At 43.8% G+C, this 19,060-nt stretch overlaps 1 protein-coding gene and 1 pseudogene across 1 annotated transcript in view; both read right to left on the bottom strand.

Moving 5' to 3' along the window:
* Positions 1-7,409: 7,409 nt before the first annotated feature.
* Positions 7,410-8,559, bottom strand: LOC102835272 (annotated as a pseudogene).
* A 1,338-nt stretch (positions 8,560-9,897) lies between these two features.
* Positions 9,898-19,060, bottom strand: part of GTF2F2 (general transcription factor IIF, polypeptide 2, 30kDa) — a 176,871-nt gene continuing 167,708 nt past the window's right edge. Inside the window, exon 8 of the mRNA XM_006837619.1 lies at positions 9,898-10,017. Coding sequence (XP_006837682.1) covers positions 9,898-10,017 — 120 coding nt within the window. The remainder of the gene's footprint in view (positions 10,018-19,060) is intronic.

The raw sequence follows: 19,060 nt of genomic DNA, 5'->3' as shown, positions 1-19,060 counted from the left end.
TATTTTGTATGTGTGCATCAAAAAAAAGAAAAGACATGTTACCCTTCTTGTCTCTATTCCCCTGAGGAGGTCTGGTGCATTTAACCTATGCATTTGTTCCTATTTTATTTTTTATTAATATAAACTAGACCTTACTATCAACATGTTTTGAAACTTGCTTTCTATACTTAATGACAGGGGTCTCTTCTCATGTTTGTATACTGGTCTGCCTCATGCTTGCCAACTGCTTCATACATTCTACAAAACTGATGGATATTTGTCTCCAGTTTAGTCCTATGTAATTTTTAAAAATAAGGTTACAGTGAAACTGTTATTTAAAAATGTGCAGATAAAGTTTGAACACATAGTCATGTAACCACCATCACAATCGGGCGAGAGACATTTCTATAGCCCCCAATTTCTATTACCTCTCGGTGCTCCTACCTCCAGGCAAATACTGACCTGTTTGTTCCTGGGGTCTCACCTCTTCCGAGACAGCCTAGAACTGGAATCACAGGCTGTAGCCCTTTGAGTCTGGCTTCATCCCCTTGGCATCATGTATTGAAGATTCATTTAGGTTGTTGAGTCAATGGTACCTCCTTTTCATTGCTCAATAGTATGCCACCAGAGGCATTCTGCTCCCTTGTAAAGATTTACAGCCTCGGAAACCCTATGCAGAGTCGCTATGAGTCAGAACCGACTCCACAGCACACCACCATCACTACCACATGACTATACCAGTTTGTGTATCTAGTCACCAACTCTGACAGACCTTTCGTTGGTTGCCAGTTTTTGGCAGTTATGATTTAAATCTCTACGTGTACAGATTTTTGTGTGAACATGTACGTTCTGTTCTTTTGGGTGAAGACCCATAATGGGATTGCTGGGTTGTACAGTGAGTGGTACGTTTCATTTTATAAGAAAATGCCAAACAGTTTCCCAATGTACCCACATCATTTCACATTCCACCCAGTACCTTATGAGAGTTCTAGATGCTCTGCTTGCTTATCAGCACTGGGTACTGCAGGATTTAAATAATTTTAGTTATCCAGCAGATGTGCATGGGGACACTTCAGTGTCACTTTACATGCAGGAGGCAGGTTTGATTCCTGGCCAGTGCAGCTCTTGTGCAGCCTGTGTGTCACCGGAGGCTTGGCTGTTGCTATGATTCTGAACAGGTTTCAGTGGAGCTTCCTAAGACAGATGAGGAACAAAGGCCTGGCCATCTACTTCAGAAAAATCAACCAATGAAAACCCTATAGGTTCGATCACTAACCCATTATGAAGATGGTGCTATGCATGGGGTCGTCATGAGACAACAGCTAACAGTAACTGTTATCAGGTGCTGTTGCGTTGGTTCTGACTCATCACAAACCACATCCAACAGAACTAAACAGTGTCCAGTCTTGCAGCATCCTCACAACCATTGCCATATTTGAGCTTACCGTTGTAGCTATCTGGTTAGGGGTCATCCTATGTTTCACTGACCCTCTATGTTCACCTCTGGGGACGGGACTCTCTTGTTTGTTTTTTTCATTAAGTTTTTATTGTGAATTGAGTCATAGTTTACATGGGGGAGAACATCAGCTTTTCATTCATCCTATCGTATTTTGTTTCATTGCAATGATTACAATCCTCTCCATGCACAACAGCATTTGGCTTCCGTTTCCTCTTTTTTTTTTTTTGGCTGTACAGTGAAGCACTCAGGAATATATAAGCATTCAAACCACCAAAGGGCATACCCTGCAAGCCTGCTCCCCGGTTGCCCCTCTCCCTCCTTGAGTCCAGAGTCCCCAGCCGCTCCATCTCTCCACATCATTGTCTCTGCCTTCATCTCTGGTGGCACTGCTTCTCTGGATAGGGTTCCTTCCGGTTTTCTCCCCTTGATGGTCCCAGGGTCCTCTACTCCTGGACTGCAAGATCAACCACTCCCTTTCTTTTGTTACAAAATGTCTTCCTTTACATTTGCAACACTCACAATCATGGACCCTCTTGATAACATGTAGAAATCTAGTATCTAGTTGTGGTTTTAATTGACATTTCCCTAATGCAAAAGGAATCCAGTTAGGCTGAGCAGCTCTCCATGGGCCTATTTGATTATCCAGGTATGTATTTTCTTACAGGAGGACGATGAGTCTTTCAGCTTCTGGAAAGAGTTACAGCTTCGGAAACCATATGCAGGGTCGCTGTGAGTCGGAACTGACTCCATGGCACATAACCAACCAACCAACATCTATATCCTTGGTGAAGTCGATGTTTACATTTTGGTTCATTTAAAAAAAAAAACTGGCCTGTTTGTTTTGTTATTGAGCTTTGAGAGCTCGTCATCCTGTGGATGTTGTTGTTATATGGATACAAGTCCTTTTTATGTCTTACAAACACTTTCTGCTACGTATTAAGTTTTAAAGTTTGCCTTTCAACATCATTGATGAGAGAGAAACACTAGCACACCTGTATTTCTGAACACAGTTAGCAGTAGTTTCATGCTATGTGATTTCTCACTGAGTGGTCACTGGCCGCCTGGAGAAGAACTGGGCAGCAGGTTGACGTGGGCAGACTGAAACGAGAACTCACACTGGTAGTAGGTTAGCTTTCAATCATTCGTGCCTTTTCCAAAGCCCCATCTTCCCTTCTCTACTCCCACTGAGTTAGCAGAGATTCCCTAACAGTGGAACGCGGACACTCCTGCCATCCCTTTCCTGCCCTGTGTGCTCCTGAACTGTGCTTACTCCTCGTGGGGTAGGAAGACCAGGCTAGGCCGGCCTCTTCAAGTCCAGCTCCTTCACAGGATGACTGACCAACCTGTCATCTGCAAAACAGTTAAGTCAGGCCAGCTGTCTACTAGTGGCCAGTCACCTCTGAGGAAAAGGACTTGCCACAGGGTTCTAGGTTGTAGGTAGGTCTAGCAGTGCAACTGGTTGTTCCTGGGCCTCCATTTGACTCCAATTAGCTCCCGCTCCCTACTCATGTCTACTAACTAAAATCTGCAGTGGTGAAGAGATAAAGCTTGGGATCTCAAACCTCTAAAACATAATGCACAAACACTGGTGTTTAGACTGTAGCAGAGAAATGTGTTGAGGGATGAACGACAGAGAAAAATCTAAAGCCTGGTACAAATATGCTCATCACTGTATCATTTGCAGCACCACGTACACAAATGAAGGTCAGCCCTGTCTGCCCCTCCTCCATTCTGAGATCACTGGAGTCCAAGTCCTTCCAGCAGACAGACTGGGCTTGGCTTGTCTAGCCACAATTTTAGCTCCCGCAGTGTGTCTGTAAGTAACTGAACACTGGCTTTGGGTTCTTATTCCTCCACCTTCAGAAGGCAGGCTGCTTTAATGTCCCCGCACATGTTCTCTGAACTTGCTGCTCCCTCCCGCTTGTGAAATCCCTTGTGGTATCAGTTGTTGTGGGACCATCTCTGACTCATGGTTACAGGTAACAGACTGAACCCTTGCCCAGTCCTGTCCCACTGTAGAGAGTGCTGCGTTAATCCATCTCCTATTGTTGTTAAGTGTCCTGCGGTCGGTCTCTATACCAACACCTCTCAGCAGACTCCCGGAGGAGAGAAGGGCCACTTCACTCTCTGTACTACTCCACACACAACACGGGACACTGGTAGAGGACTTTCTATGTGCCATGCAGCAGTCTCAGTGCTTCACGTATTTGACTTACTACTTTTACTCACGATTTTATTTGGTACAGACTCCTAACTTTCCTATTTTGCAGATGGGGAATCAGAGGCACAGAAGGTACGCAGTGCGCTATAGGTCACAGGCATTGTTCCCCATGTGTGACCAGCTAAGTCACTTCCTTTCTCAGGAGCCTGGAATGGAAGATTCACTAGGAGTCCTGGTGTGGTGCTGTAGGATCAGCACTGGACTGCTCACCACAAGGTAGTCAGTTCAAACCCACCAGCCACCCTCTTTTACAGGGCTGCTGTGAGTTGGAACCAATTTGACGGCACTTAACAACAACAGATAGTCTAAGATATAAATGTACCTAGTACACGGGCTATTTGCAGTCATGTCTGAGAAATAGCTCCTTGTCTGAATATAGAGCAAACAGGAACCCATCAGCTGCTCCTCAGAAACCCTATAAAGGGTCGCTGTGAGTTGGAACCAACTTGACGGCACTTAACACCACCAATCTGCCTTTGATTGCAGGGTCCCTATCTATCAAAGGAGGACTAGGCAAACTCACAGGGCTGCTGTGAGGATTCAATGCATTCATATGCATCCAAGGCTTAGCAGTGTGCGGCACACAGCCAGGGCCTACTGAACATGAGCCAGGACTCTGATCAGTAAAGTAGGCAGAGAAGTGGTGGTAGGTAAGGCACATTAGCGTAAACAGTCCCTTCCTCTGGCGCCTGGCACACAGCGGGCAACAATGACTCTTCACCGAAGGAATGAGTGGCAAAGTGGGTGATGGGCTTTGGTTTAAAGGAAAATCCTAAAGTGGCAATTGTAAGTAAGCCTTCAATGTCATGAGTTTGAGCCCAGTAAGCCATCACTGTATTAATGAGACAGTTGTACTACAGACATCCGTTATATGTGTTCATAATAATGATTCTATGGTGCGCCATAAATCTTTTTTGTCTTACTCACTGATAATCAAATTATATTCAATGGCATTTTAAAGTTAACTTATTGCATTCTAATGCTTTAAAAATTGGAAATCCATATGGAACATAAATGGCAACATTGCATTAACGGGGTTATTTGAATCCATCACAGTAAGTAGCTCATACCTTGGTACCACACAGTACTATTAAGCACCACACCATTCTCTATTTCCCACTCGACTGTGAATGCCTCTTATCCCTAGCACTTTGTACCCAGGGCCTGGGATGTATCTGCACTCAGTCATTATTTGTCAAAAAAACAAACCACCCCATGCTCCACAACAGCAACAAAGTTTTGAGCCCAGCAACACTTTCTTTTGGTGTACTTACATTTCCACAAAACTTATATCCTGTTTGGATTTTTAAACCAATGTTACCATTTTTTAAAAAGCATGTGCTGCACTACCATTTACAAGGAGGCTTGTAAAAAATATTTCATGGAAACATTCCATGATCTTGCAATTGCATTTTTCTGCAGATTTTTAAAAGCCTCCTATTTGCATCCACGCCCTCTTCACCGCATCCCCTTGATCTCAACACCCTCCCTCCCTCCTGTTACTTCAGCTCTGCTTAACCCTCGTGGAGGTCTAAATCAGAGTCTGCTCTAAAGTCAGAACTCTTCTCTGAGCATATGAACTGAAGAGGGATTATCATTTTAGCAAAATGCCCTTGACTTTAGAGGTGGATGTGTTGTCCTCAACTGTGGGAAGGCGGTTTTGAGGGTCTGGGTTCAAGTAGGGATGCCAAAGACAACAACTCCCCCTTCCTCGTAACTCTGCTTGGTGGTCAGCTCCATTGTCCTGGTTTGAAGGTGGGATCAAAGGGAGGGGAGCTTTCGAGGAAAGTACACAGAGATCCACTTTGTCCCATGTTTAGAATGGTATGTTGGGCAGAAAACAGATCTAGAAAATGAACATTAGCTGCCTCTCAGCATTGCGTCTAAGGATTAACTAGGACACTATTTTAGAGTAGTTTAGCTCATTGTCCAGATGTAACGGCCCGATGGGAGTCTACAGTGGTTCCACTGATCAGCACCGTGACCATCAAAACAAGCCTCAGAGGAAACCTGTTTATGACCATCAGGAATAACTGCAGCTCTGCTGGGATCCATAAAAGCTGCTCATGATACAACAGAGCAAGCCCCCTTTTCTTTTCTAAGGCAGACTACTTTAGAAGTTGCTGCGGCAACAAGCAATTTCCCAGCTTTCCAATCCCAGCCACTGTAACCTTATTTCATTCTGTCAGCTAAAACATCCCCAAGTATCTGTATGTATCAGCTGAGTCTAACACCCTCATCTACGAGACATGGCCTTCCTGTCCCTTCTGAGGTGACATCAGAGATGGGCATTTTATCAGTCTTCCTCGCTCTCAATCTGAAAGCAGGTGTATGGAGTTAAGATTCCTGCTCCGTCATCTTTGGCTGTCAAAAGCACATTAGAGCAAGGCAGTCTAGGAATAAAATGAGACTGGTTGGAGGAGATCCACCATGACCAACAGCCATATTTCAGCATCAAATAAGGCAATTTCAAAACATTAACCAAGGGTGACACCAATCCACCTAGATTAACTACTGTACCGAGTACAGGTATCTAAAAGAAACCCAAGCAGATTTAACCAGGTAGAAGGTAACTAAAATAAGCGGAAGAAATCAGGTTTACAGAGATACTGAAATACAGCTTCAATGACACAGAGCACTGCCCTGGACACTACCCACAGCCATTAAGTTCAATCTGGCCACAAAACAAAAGACTGAAAAGAAGAGACATAGGTCGGTTTCAGGACAGCTGCAGCTAGCCACCAGGATAAGCATTTTGGGTAGATATATGCTATGAACCAAAAACATGCTTATTGATGTTGTTGTTAAGTGCTGTCGAGTTAGTTCCGACTCATAGCGATCATGTACAGGATTTCCAAGGAGTGGCTGGTGAGCTTGAACCACCCACCAACCTTACGGTTCAAACCCACTTTGCAATCCAGCGCATTAACCCACAGCACCAGATGTCCAGAATTTTTTATCCTAGAGACTTTTTTCCTGTCTTTATATCACACCATTATCTATTTGCTTCCTTACACTGAGTCTCAAGTAACCAGGAATGGGAAGGTGATGGGAGTACATTTAGGGGTCCCCGGGTGATGTAGGTAGGCTCTTGACTAGTTATTGAAAGGCTGGTAGTTTGAACCCACCAAGAGTTGCTTCAGAACAAAGGTCTGGTGACCTACTTTCAAACAATCAGTCACTGACAAGCCATGTAGCACAGTTCTACTCTGACATATATGGGTGGTCACCTGGTCACCATGGGTAGAAATGGACTCACAGGAAATTGTGGTTTTCTTCTTTGTCTTTTTTTCTCTTTCTTTCATTTTTAGAGATACACTTGGTTGCTGCATCCGAACAAGAACAGAACAAGAACAAAACAAATGGGGGTGTGCTGGAGATGGGACCAGCCTTCTTAACCGTAATCTCATTTAACAGAGAGAGGGAACGCAAGGACCAATGCAGTGGTATTCAACTTCCGAATTCTAGTGCTCTGAGGTCAAACAAATACCAGAAATATTTGTCTTAATGGATATCACATTTCCTCACTTGGCTTTAATTATGTCATATTTTCTTATAGCTGTGTCATTTGCTACTACTTCTTGGCTTGCAAGCATCTAGAAGCAGCTGAAAAATACACAAGTAAAAAAATAACTTTCATTGTGCAGTTTGCTAAAGTTTTTTCTTCTTGTTGTGGTCTTGTTTGTGAGTATGATTTCTTCCCCCTATCCCAGAAAATAGTTTTTATTGAGATCCCACCAGCTGCCCATATTAAGCTCCTTCTTCCTTTGCAATTCAGTCTTTCTTAAGTGGTCCCATGAACACCTTCTTCTCCTCTACTGCCTGGAAGCAGCTGTGGCCGAACTTGGAGGTGGTGTCGATGAACTTGAGGTCAGTTTTCTCCAGTGCCTGACGTTTGGTCTGCACCAACAAGGACTTGTGCAGGGTGAGCACTCACTTCTTGGTCCCTACAATGCAGCCTTTCAGCATGACCAAGTCATTGGTCACTTCACCACAGTGGACAAAACTACACAGAGGGCTGATGCTCTTGTCAGACAGATCGTAATCAATGGAGGCAATGTTTCTGATCAGTCTGCCATCCTTGATACAGTAGCCCTGGCCAATCTTGTAGATCTTCTTTTTGAGCTCAGTGTGGTGGTGGGTAGCCCTTCTGCCCAGCATGTGCCACAGAGAAGGCCACACAGGCAGGATGCCAGGCCCCGATACAGGCCCTTTGCACAGGCCTCAGTGGGTCTTGTGGGGTAGCTTCTTGGTGTGCCAGCGGCTGGTGACCCCTTGGTAGCCCTTGCCCCTGTCACTCTGATGACATCAATCATCTTGTCCTGCCTGAACACCTGGTTCCAGGCACCTGCTGCTCCAGCTTCTCAGCTCCTGTGCCCCCGTTCACCTGGATTTTCATCAGGTGGGCCTTCTGGCGCCTCTGGGTGTGGGCTACAACGTGGATGACCTGGCAGTACTTCTTCATGTTGCTGAAGTCTTTCTCCAGCTGCTTCTTGCCATCATCGTCCTGCCACTTCTTGTAGTACTTGTGAAAGCCTTCTTCTCCGATTTATGTCAGTTCTTGCAGAAGTGCTGTTTACATTCATCGCTGATGTGCTCAGCAAAAACAGTCTTGAAGGTCCGGAGACCTCGAGGCTTTTCCACGTAGCCCACGATGCCGACACCACCACGGGAGGCGTCTCCACAATGGTCACAGCCTCCACCACTTCCTTCTAGTTCACCTTGGATCCTGACCTGTCGATCTCACGCACGATGTGGGTCATGCTGGCCTTACAGCACAGGAAGGCTGCGAGGTGGACAGGCTCGGAGGTGTCATCTGTGGGGCAGCTCCTCACCTTCCCATGGTGCCGACTGCTGTGCTTCCGAGGCAGGAAGCCCAGGAGAACTTTCTGTGAGACATTTCGTCATTGAAACATGCTGGCACAGCTGTATGATTCTGAATTGCCTAATACACACTATTTTGTGCTATAAAATTTCTTAACCATGTACAAGCAATGTTTTTATTTAAAAACTAATTATAAGGAAAGATAAATCAAACACTGCTTCTCTCCAGCAGGGAGTCCTGGTGTGGCGCTGTGGGTTAATGCGTCAGACTGCAAAGCCGTTTGAACTGCAAGGTCAGCGGTTCAAGCTCACCAGCTGCTCCTCGGAAACCCTATACAGGGTCGCTATGGGTCGGAACCGACTCGACGGCACTTAACAATTCTCTAGCAATAATTTTGACATTAACCTTTTCTGTCTACACACATGGGACTCATCTCCATTCTGTCTCAAAGATGCACCAAAACCAAAACTGCCACTGAGTGGACTTGGACTCACACTGGCCCTATAGGACAGAGGAGAACAGCCCCAGAGTTTCCGAGGCTGCAAACCTTTATGGTAGCGGACTACCACAGAGCAGCTGGCGGGGTTGAACTGCTTGCTGGCCTTTCTGCTAGCAGCTAAGTGCTTAGCCAATGTAACACCAAAGCTCCTTCCAAAGATGCACGGCCCTCCTTTAATGAGGTGCTACCATTTGTCACATGATACCCACACTCAAATACGTGCCTGCTGGGGGCCTGAGAAAATCCCAGGCGAAAGCCTGTCGCTGAGTGCTTCTACTCTGGCTGGGGAAGACGTATCTTGATATTCTGGACAGGGATTTAACTTCTAAATAAACACCAATCGATCATGACTTTTTTCCCCCCATTTTTTTTTTTTTTTATATCAGTATCAACTAAAATGAAAACTGCTTAGTACAAACTCAAATGCTCTCATTTCATAATGTGCACCTGACCACCTATATATACACAAATAAAGACAGCTTTGTTCTTTGACAATTTCAGACCTTGGAACGTCGGTTCTTTATTCCTTTTAGCTGCAGTTAGTGATGTATTTTCGTAGTGCATTCAGTCAGAATTTGCTTTCCCTCAGCTCCCTAGAGATACAGCGAGGACAGATAGTTCTCATCTAGAAAAATTTCCTAATTTTAAACTTTAATACTTTAAAGAAACATTCTCTTAATCTTCAACCTTTATCCCTATCGTGAATAATTTGGTTTGACAAAAAGTCTATAAATAAACTTGTTCTTTCTTTTCAAAAAACACTTAGAAACTCTGTAAGAATTAATGGCTACAAAAACGTAACTGGAGAAGCAGAGGAGCCAGTCACTGAGACCGTAGTAAGCGGCGGTGCTCAGTGTCTGTGTGTCCCGGCCGGGCAGGAGCCCCCAGCTCTCCGTCAGCATGGCGGTGCCATCTCACTCACTCTTCTCATCCGCCTGGTAATGCCTGTACTCTGGTTTCAGCTCCCATGTGTTCTTGTGGGCTCCTTTTACATTCTGAATACCAATTTCTCTTAAGATTTCCTTCAGGTACGTCTGGAAAAAAGAGACAAAAACAAAACCCTCAAGCGGTAAGATTACGAAGGCAGGAAATACGATTTAAAATGAGAACAAAATGTCAAAGTCCATTTAAAATGATAACAATTATAATCCTGAAAAAAAAAAATTTATAATCCTCTGTAAACATGGTCAGTAAACACTGATTCTATACAACCTATCCATGGTTGAAATGTGATGATTTGCATCAAAGGAGTTAAAGTTCTGAATGCTAACAACTTTAGAGCTTAAAGAAAAGTGTAGAAGAAAATATACTAGCAAACTCCCAGTGTGGTGCTGTAGGATAAGCACTGAACTACAAGGTCGGAGGTTCAAACCTACCAGCTGCCCCTCAGAAACCCTCTACAGAATGGCTGAGTTGGAACCAACTTGATGGCCCTTAAACAAGATGCTGACTGATACAATACAGCACTCAAAGGCCCAGCTCACAATCAGGGTTAGTCTGATTCCAGGAGCAGGAGCGTATTATTACGGACTAAATTGTGTTTTGTAAATCCCAATCCCTGTATCTGTGGGTAAGGTGCCTTGGTGGCACAACGGTTAAGCCCTTAGCTGTTAGCCGAAAGGTTGGCAGTTTCAACCCACCAGTGGCTCTATAGGAGAAAAGACCTGGATATCTGGTCCCATAAAGATTGTTGTTGTTAAGTGCTTCGAATTGGTTCCGACTCATAGTGACCCTGTATAGGGTTTCCAAGGAGCACCTGGTGAATTTGAACTGCCAGCCTTCAGTTAACAGTTCGGTGCTTTTCCTTCAGCGTCACTCCAGGATTCCTTATTCTTAAGTACCGTGGAGTTGGTTTAGACTCAGAGACCCTGTACAGGGTTTCCAAGGCTTTAAATCTTTTGTGGAGCAAAAAGCCTCATATTTCTCCTGTGGTGGGCTTGAACTGCTGGCCTTGTGGTTTGGAGTCCAGTACTTATCCTATGGAGCCAGTGCTACTCTTGTCTTATTGGGCCTCTGTGAGTCAGAACTGACTTGACGCACACAACAACATACATACCTACCTACCTACGGATGTAAACCCATCTGGGGAAAGGGCTATCTTTGTTATGTTAATGAAGTCATATCAGTGCAGAGTCTTTCTAAAGCGATCACTTTTGAGATATCAAAGGTACAGGCACGGAAGCATCAATGGAGGCCAAATGAGGATCACCAAGAAGGAGGAGCAGAAGCTGAAGAGACAAGGACCTCTCTCCTCTAGAACTGAGAGAAGACAGAGCTGGCTCCCTGAATTCAGACTTGTAGTCTCCTAAACTGTGAAGGAATAAACTTCTGCTAGGGATAAGCCATGGTATCTTCAATAACCTCATATGCATGTGAAAGGTGGACAGTGAATAAAGAACACCATAGTAGAATGATGCATTTGAGTTACGGTGTTGGAGAAGAATATTAAAAGTACCGTGGACTGCCAGAAGAACAAACGATCTGTGTTAGAAGACGTACAGCCAGAATGCTCCTTAGAAGCCAAGATGGGCAGATTTTGTCTCTCATACTTTGGACATATTATCACAAGGGACCAGTCCCCTGGAGAAGGACATCATGGTTGGTAAAATGGAGGGTCAAAGAAAAAGAGGAAGACCTCCAATGAAATGGATTGGCACAGGGCAGCACGATGGGCTCAGGCGTAGGAATGAAGGTTGAGAATGATGCAGGACTGGGCAGTATTTCATTCTGTTGTGCAGAGGGTCGCTATGAGTCAATATTGACTAACACCTAACAAGAAGGAGCTCTGGTAGCGTAGTGGTTACGAATTGGGCTGCGAACCACAAGGTCAGCAGTTTGAAGCTACCAGCTGTTCCGCAGGAGAAAGATGAGGTTTTCTGCTCCTGTAAAGATTTACAGCCTTGGAAACCCTGTACAGGGTCGCTATGAGTCAGAACCGACTCCACGGCACATCACCACCACCACTAAGAAGAAGAAGAAGGGATAAGCCCCCCAACATGGCATTTCTCCTATTTGTTGTTGTTGTTAAGTGCCTAGCGCTTATCCGATGGTGCCACATCAGGACTGCTATGTTGTTATTAAGTGCTGTGGAATTGGTTCCGACCCATAGCAACCCTGTATAGGGTTCCCAAGGAGCAGCTGCTGAGCTTAAACCACCGATCTTGTAGTTCAAACAGCTTTGCAGTCTGGTGCATTAACCCACAGAGCCACACAAGGACTCTATAGCAGCACAAAAAAGTAAGACACATATTTAAAAGCACATATCATATTTTCCTAAACCAAGCAAACAACAGGTATTCCGAATTTTAAGTTCCATGATAGGTTCTCAAACTTGCTAGGAGGACCCTTAACTTTATCTGTGTAATGAGAGCAATTATTATTTGTGTTGGCCAAGTTTCCAAGTCAGAATGAAGAGTAAGAAACTAGAGTACGGTAATCTAAGAATTACGGTGTAGCAGCTTTTTCGTGCTTGGCTTTTGCAAGGGAAAAAGGTGAGCAGTGATGTGGGGCAGAACTCTGTATTGTACCTTCGTTGTTGTTGTTGTAAAGTGCCGTCAAGTCGGTTCCAACCCACAGTGACCCTAAGTAAGGTTTCCAAGGAGCAACTGGTGAGCTTAAACTGCCAACATTGTGGTTCAAACCAATCTGCAGTCTAGCACATTAACGCACAGCACCACATCAAAACCCGAGAGATAACTCACCAAATGATCGCTGTACACACAGCAATGTCAGCTATGTAACATAAAACCCCACCTTTCCTTGCCAAATTGCAAGGCCAAAAGATATTCTACTATAAGCTGACTAATACAAATTATAGTCCTTCTTTCTTGGAGCGCAGAGAAAAGTTAATTACTAAAGTAATTTTCTTGCTGTAGAACAAACCAATCCAACAATTTTGGTGTGTGCGCTTCAATTCAAAGACTGGTTTCAGTATTAAGAGTGATTCATCCCATCCAAAAATTCTTAGTAAGACTAATCCAAAATATGCCCCTCAAGAAGCAGTGGATGTAAGAAAAGCGAAACAAGCCAACAATATACAAATTTTGTGCGAGTCAAAATTAACATTTGAGGGAGGAGGGGGAAGAGTAGAGGGTGGGTTTCTAGGATATACCCTTTGGTTGGTTGATGATGCATGGAGGGGATTGGAACCATGGCAATGAGATGATATACGATGGAATGAATGTAAGACTAAGGTTCTCCCATGTAAACTATCATATAATTCACAATAAAACATTAAAAAAAAAGTTATGTAACATAAAAAAAAAAATTAACATTTGGTCTACACTTGAGTAGGTAAGCTGAAGTGTATGCCATATGGATGTTGCCATTAGTTTCTGACTGGGGTGGGGTGGAAGGAGTGAATGCTAGACCCTCAGGACGCCCAGCGTGGTATGAGGCCATGTTTCCAGTGCTCTGGTCCTGGGTCTGTCTATATTGGCTTTCTAGGTCATAAGCTGACATGGAAGAGAGGGAGTACTGGGAGGGGTCTGTGGTGGTAGGAGTGTAGGATGAACCCGTTCAGGAGAAGAGCATTGGCAATGCCACCCAACACCACTCTTAAACTACCACACAGAAAATACCTCGAGTGTTCTTTTAGATGATATTTTTTGTTATTTATTTAGAAGCATGGCTTTATTCTGATATGGAAAATTTTACCATCGCTGAGCCAGAACTATGGAAAAAGGTGGCATGGAAATCTGAGTTCAAATTCTAGCTCTGGCCACCAAACATAACGACTTAACGGTGTGTCCCACACAGGTCACGAGTTACTTGGAACGCACAGCAACTCTGCAGGGCCTGGGAGTACCACAATGCAGACTCTGTGTGTGTGTGTGTGCACATATGCACATGCAGTGCACATGGTTTGACGTTTTTGCCACTGAAATGAAGACATGCTTTTAAAATATTTATTGAAACGAGGAAAATAATTAAGAGGCTCTTGCTTACGTAAATAGTTCAAGCCATGCCCTTCTCCAGGGCCATGCTGCAATTACTTGCATCAGAACCTCACAGGAAGCTTGTTAAACAAACCTCATCTTGGGCCCAGTGAATCAAAACCTCTGGGGCCAGGAATGTGGCTCTGATTTAACTACACTAATGCCTCACACCATCTGCCCTAAGGGCTCTCCCAGCTTTAAGATCCTAGGAGCTCTAGGTCCTTTGTGCATTGCTAAGCTCGCTGAGCCTCAGGCCTGCTAGACAGATGCACCACACAGGTTCTGCCTTTTACTCACAGGTAGGTTTCGCACCTAGAATCACGATTCTTGATCCTCCCTGAAGTGCACTCACTCAGCAGCCTTCGTGCATCAGTAGCCAGGCTTTAGCAGGTGGCAGCAATGAGTCCGAGAAGTCGGCCTGCTTCCCACCTTTGCTACATGGGCTGCCAGGATGGTCTGAAGGGTAAGTAGGAAGGTCTGAAGCAGCCAAGTAATATGCACAGCTGCTGTCTGCTACTTGAAATTACATTTAAAAATGGGATACTCTTCATAAACTACATTCTAATTGAATGAGATTCATAGATGGGAAAAAACAGGTTGTGCACAAATGATTTTCAGTGTGCCAAGAATGGCATCTTTGTAAAATCCCAGAGAACGGTATACTATACACGCCTACCTAGGACCCCGTGCAGAAGCAACCACACCCATAGATGCCCCGCAGTGGGGCCAACCAGACAGAGCAGTCACCAGGAACTTCTAGGTCACCTGAGAGGCTCCCAGACTTCAAGTCCAGTGTGTCAATTTATTATTTAGGTGCAGACAATGGAGAGCCTAAAGAAACGTCAACACAAAATAGTTACAAAGTTGTAAGTACACAAATTCTGTTGCTTTCATGTTCTGGTAATACAGTATAATTAAGCCATGGAGTATTTTTTTAAAATACATATATATACAGCTATTATCACTAACCCTTCCCTAACCCCCAATCACAGTAAGAATGGAATGAGATATTCCCAGCTTCTCAATTAGTGAGGAAACAAGATGGATTTAGGGTAATAATATCTAGCCATGGTACAGAATTTTTTTTGGGGGGGGTATGGATGGGATGAAGTAGGCAAACATCCTTTATTTTTATATTGTTCCCAACTGTAACCTAAGATGAAATGAGTCACTCCAGCCCATTGAATTGACTTGGGAAGGGAGTAGGCACAAGGCATTCTCCAAGAAAGCAGCAGTAATGAATGATAGAAAAGGTCAAGAGCAGAAAATCATGAAAAGGAAGACACAGGTGACATCATGTCATTCTTCTGCTTACAATTGTTAATTATACTCCCTTCGGCTGACAGGTTAAATTCCATATTGCTTCAGGTCTGGGTTTCCTTTTGGCCTCATCTTCCCATATTCCTCCTTATACAAACTTCCTATTTCTATATCTGCCTGCTTCGAGTTCTTTCCATATGATTTTCCTTTTCCTGGTAATGCTTGTCCCCTTTCCTCAAATCTGAACTTGTCCTTAATATTAGTATCAAACATCACTTTCTTAGAGCAACTTTTCATAACCTTCCCATCCCTTAAATTTACATTTTACATACTTCAAAGATTTTCCTTAGTATACTGCATTGGTGGTGGTGGCTGTGTGCCATGGTGTCGGTTCAAACTCATTGCGACCCTGTACAAGGTTTCCGAGGCTGTAAATCTTTACGGGAGCAGAAAGCCTCATCTTTCTCCCACAGAACAGCTGGCAGTTTCAAACTGCTGACCTTGCGGTTTGCAGCCCAATTTGTAACCACTACGCTACCAGAGCAACCCATGTCTCTAAAAGACAGACATAGATACCTTATTCACTTTTGTAATCCCAGAACTATTATGCCTGTCCAGCATATCACAGTCTCCTTCCACTTATACGGAATGAATAGGATGCAGTTAAGAGTAGACAAGGGACAGATAACTCAACAACAAAAAGACAAAGAGTCAATTTAACAACGAGCAAAGGAATTGAATAGACATTTCTGTAAAATGCAAGTCAAAACGATGAGATGCCGTTTCCTTGTTGTTGTTATGTGCCCTTCAGTCAGTCTGACACAGTGACATTGTATATGTTTCCAAGGAGCGGCTGGTGAGTTTGAACGGTCAATTCTGTGGTTTACAGTCCAGCGCTTATCCTACAGTGCCACGCCACCATCCCATATCCACTGAAAAAAAAATATTAACTGCTGTGGAGTCAATTCTGACTCCTAATGTCTCCATAGGGCAGAATACAACGGCTTCAGTTGGGCTTCCTAGAGTATAATCTTTGCTGGTGTAGATAGCCTCATCATTCTCCCATGGAGTGGCTGCTGGGTTTGAACTGCTGACTTTTCAGTTAGCAGCCCAATGCTTTACCCACTATGCCACCAGGGCTCCTTCTGTATCCACTAGGATAGCTATTATAAAACGAAGCCATAACCAGCATTGTGGGGGTTGTGTTGCAGTGACAACTCTTGTCCACAGGTGACGGGAATGTGAAGTGGTACATGTACCGTGAACAATAGCTTGGTGGTCCCTCAAACACAGTCTCAGACACAGAACTACCACTTGTTGGAGTCCTGGTGTGGAGCCATCGGATACCAGATACACAAGTGACCTCAGGGTCGGTCTGAACTCCAAAGTCGTGGTTCAAACTCACCAGCCACTCCTCAGAAACCCTCCTTATACAGGACTGCTATGAGTTGGAACCGACTCAATAGTACCTAACAACAACAACAACAACACTATTTGCTAATGTTGTTAAGTGCCACTGAATCGGTTCCATATATGGTTTCCAAGGAGCAGTTGGTGGGTTTAAACCACCGACCGTGTAAATAGTCCAGTGCTGATCCTACAGTGCCACACTAGGACTCCATATGGCCTAGCAATTCCACTCATGAATACGTACCCAAAATACTTGATTGAAAGCAATGACTCAAGTAGTCACCTGCATACCAATGTTCACAGAAGCATTTATTTACAAGAGCCCAAAGGTGGAAACCCAAGTGTCAATCAACAGATTAACGGATGTGGTATATACATACACAGGGCTTTAGAAAGTTTGTGGGAAAATGGAATTAAAAGATAATGGAATTTTTCCATGAGCTTTCTGAAGCCCCTCAGATAATTAAATATTATTTGGCCATAAAGAAGAATGGCGTGCTGATACATGTTACAGCGTGGATGAACCTGAAACCACCATGTGAAGTGAAATAAGCCAGGCACACAAAGGGCCACATATGTGGGGCCACAGACTTTCTGAAGCCACCATCAATGCAAAATATCTAGAATAAACAAATGTACAGAGCAGAAACTAGATCAGTGGTTGCCATGGGCTAGGGGGGCAGGGAGATATGGGAAGCTAGAGCTTAATGGGTATAGAGATTCTGTTTGAGGTGATGAAAAATTTTTGGGAAAAAAAAAGTGGTGATTTGTGCGTGTACAACATTGAGTATAATTAATGCCACTCTTAACAATGGTTAAAACCGTAAACTATAGGCTGTTTAATTTTAAAAAACACACAACACAGACTAGACAAAGGACTAAACAGCTGGTGGTGGCGAGTGGAGAGCACAAAGGTGAGTTATGTTTATTTTAGCTCTAGTCACTGTGAGAACTCAGGCCCGTTCTGCCCAGCTTACAGGGAAATATCCCAGTCTGAACAACCAAAGCTTACTAACTAAACTGCTGCACACGCATTTGAATGACAATCCCTAAGAAATATGAGGCAGACAAAGTCAACCGAGGGGAAATTTTAAGTTCTAACCAGATTGAGGATTAATTGCTCATCTTGTTCTTCTTTTTAAAACTAATTCATTCACTTAAATATTTATTGCATTTTTCTGTGTGCCAGGCACAGTAGGTCAAAGGCTAGGGTGTTAGAGGGGAGAGACCAAAGTGATTATACAGCAGAGGCAGAGTAAAAGACCCAGAGCAGCAGACCTATGTAGTGGGTAGTATGGGTGCATGGAGAAGGAGCTTAAACCAGGCTGAGTCACGTTCTTTGAGGATGTAAATTAGATCATCTGAACTGAACATCAGTTCTGTGTAGAGAACAAGAGAAACAAGTCTCCCTTCTTTTAATTTAAACATTGGGTGTTCACCTGGACACCTGTATCTTCTAAATAAAAAATCCTAGATGTGATTTGTCATTAGGTGCCATTGAGTCGGTTCCAATTCAGCAACCATATGCACAACAGAAGCAAACATTGCCTGGTTTTGCACCTTCCTCACAGTTGCTATTACACTTGAGCCCATAGCTACCACTGTGCCAACCAATTTAGTTGGGGGTATTTCTCTTTTTTGCTGACTCTCCACTTCACCAAGCATGATCTCCTTAACTAGGGACTGGGTCTTTCCTAATAATATGTCAAAATGATGTATGAGAGGTGATGGTTCACCATCCTGGCCTCTTCTAAGAAGCATTCTGGTTGTATCTTTTCCAACACAAATCTGTTTGTTGTTCTGGCAGTCCAAGGTACTTTCAATATTCTTCTCCATCACCATAACTCAAATGTATCAATTCTTCTATGGACTTCCATATTTACTGTCCAACTTTTACATGCATATGAGGCTAGTGAAAACACTACAGCGTGGGTCAGGTGCACTTCAGTCCTCAAACTGATATGTCTGCTCTTGAGCGCTTTAAAGAGGTCTTGTGCAGCAGGTTTGCCTAATGTTTGATTTATTGATTGCTGCTTCCATGAGGGTTGCCTGTACATACAAGCAAAATGAAATATTTGACAGTTTCAGTCTTGTCTCCATTTATCATGTTATTTATCAGTCTAGTGGTGAAGCTTCTTGTTTTTTCTACACTGAGGTGGAACCCACACCGAAGATTGTAGTTTTGATCTTCATTAGTACGTATTTTAAGCTCTCTTCGCTTTTCAAGAAAGAAAGGTTGTATGATCTGCTGTCAATAAGTCTTCCTCCAATCCTGATACGACATTCTTCTTCGTATAATACAGTTTATTGGATTATTTACTCAGCATACAGACTGAATAAGGATGGTGACAGGATACCACACTTTTAACCCTTTCAGTATCCTCTTGCGCTGTTCTATCAACTGCCTCTTGGTTATGTACAGCTTCCTCATGAGCACAAGTAAGTGTTCTGGAATACCCATTCTTTCCAA

The sequence above is a fragment of the Chrysochloris asiatica genome, unplaced genomic scaffold (genome assembly GCF_000296735.1).
Source record: "Chrysochloris asiatica unplaced genomic scaffold, ChrAsi1.0 scaffold00022, whole genome shotgun sequence".
NCBI lineage: Eukaryota > Metazoa > Chordata > Mammalia > Afrosoricida > Chrysochloridae > Chrysochloris > Chrysochloris asiatica.
This window is presented reverse-complemented; position numbering and strand designations above follow the sequence as displayed.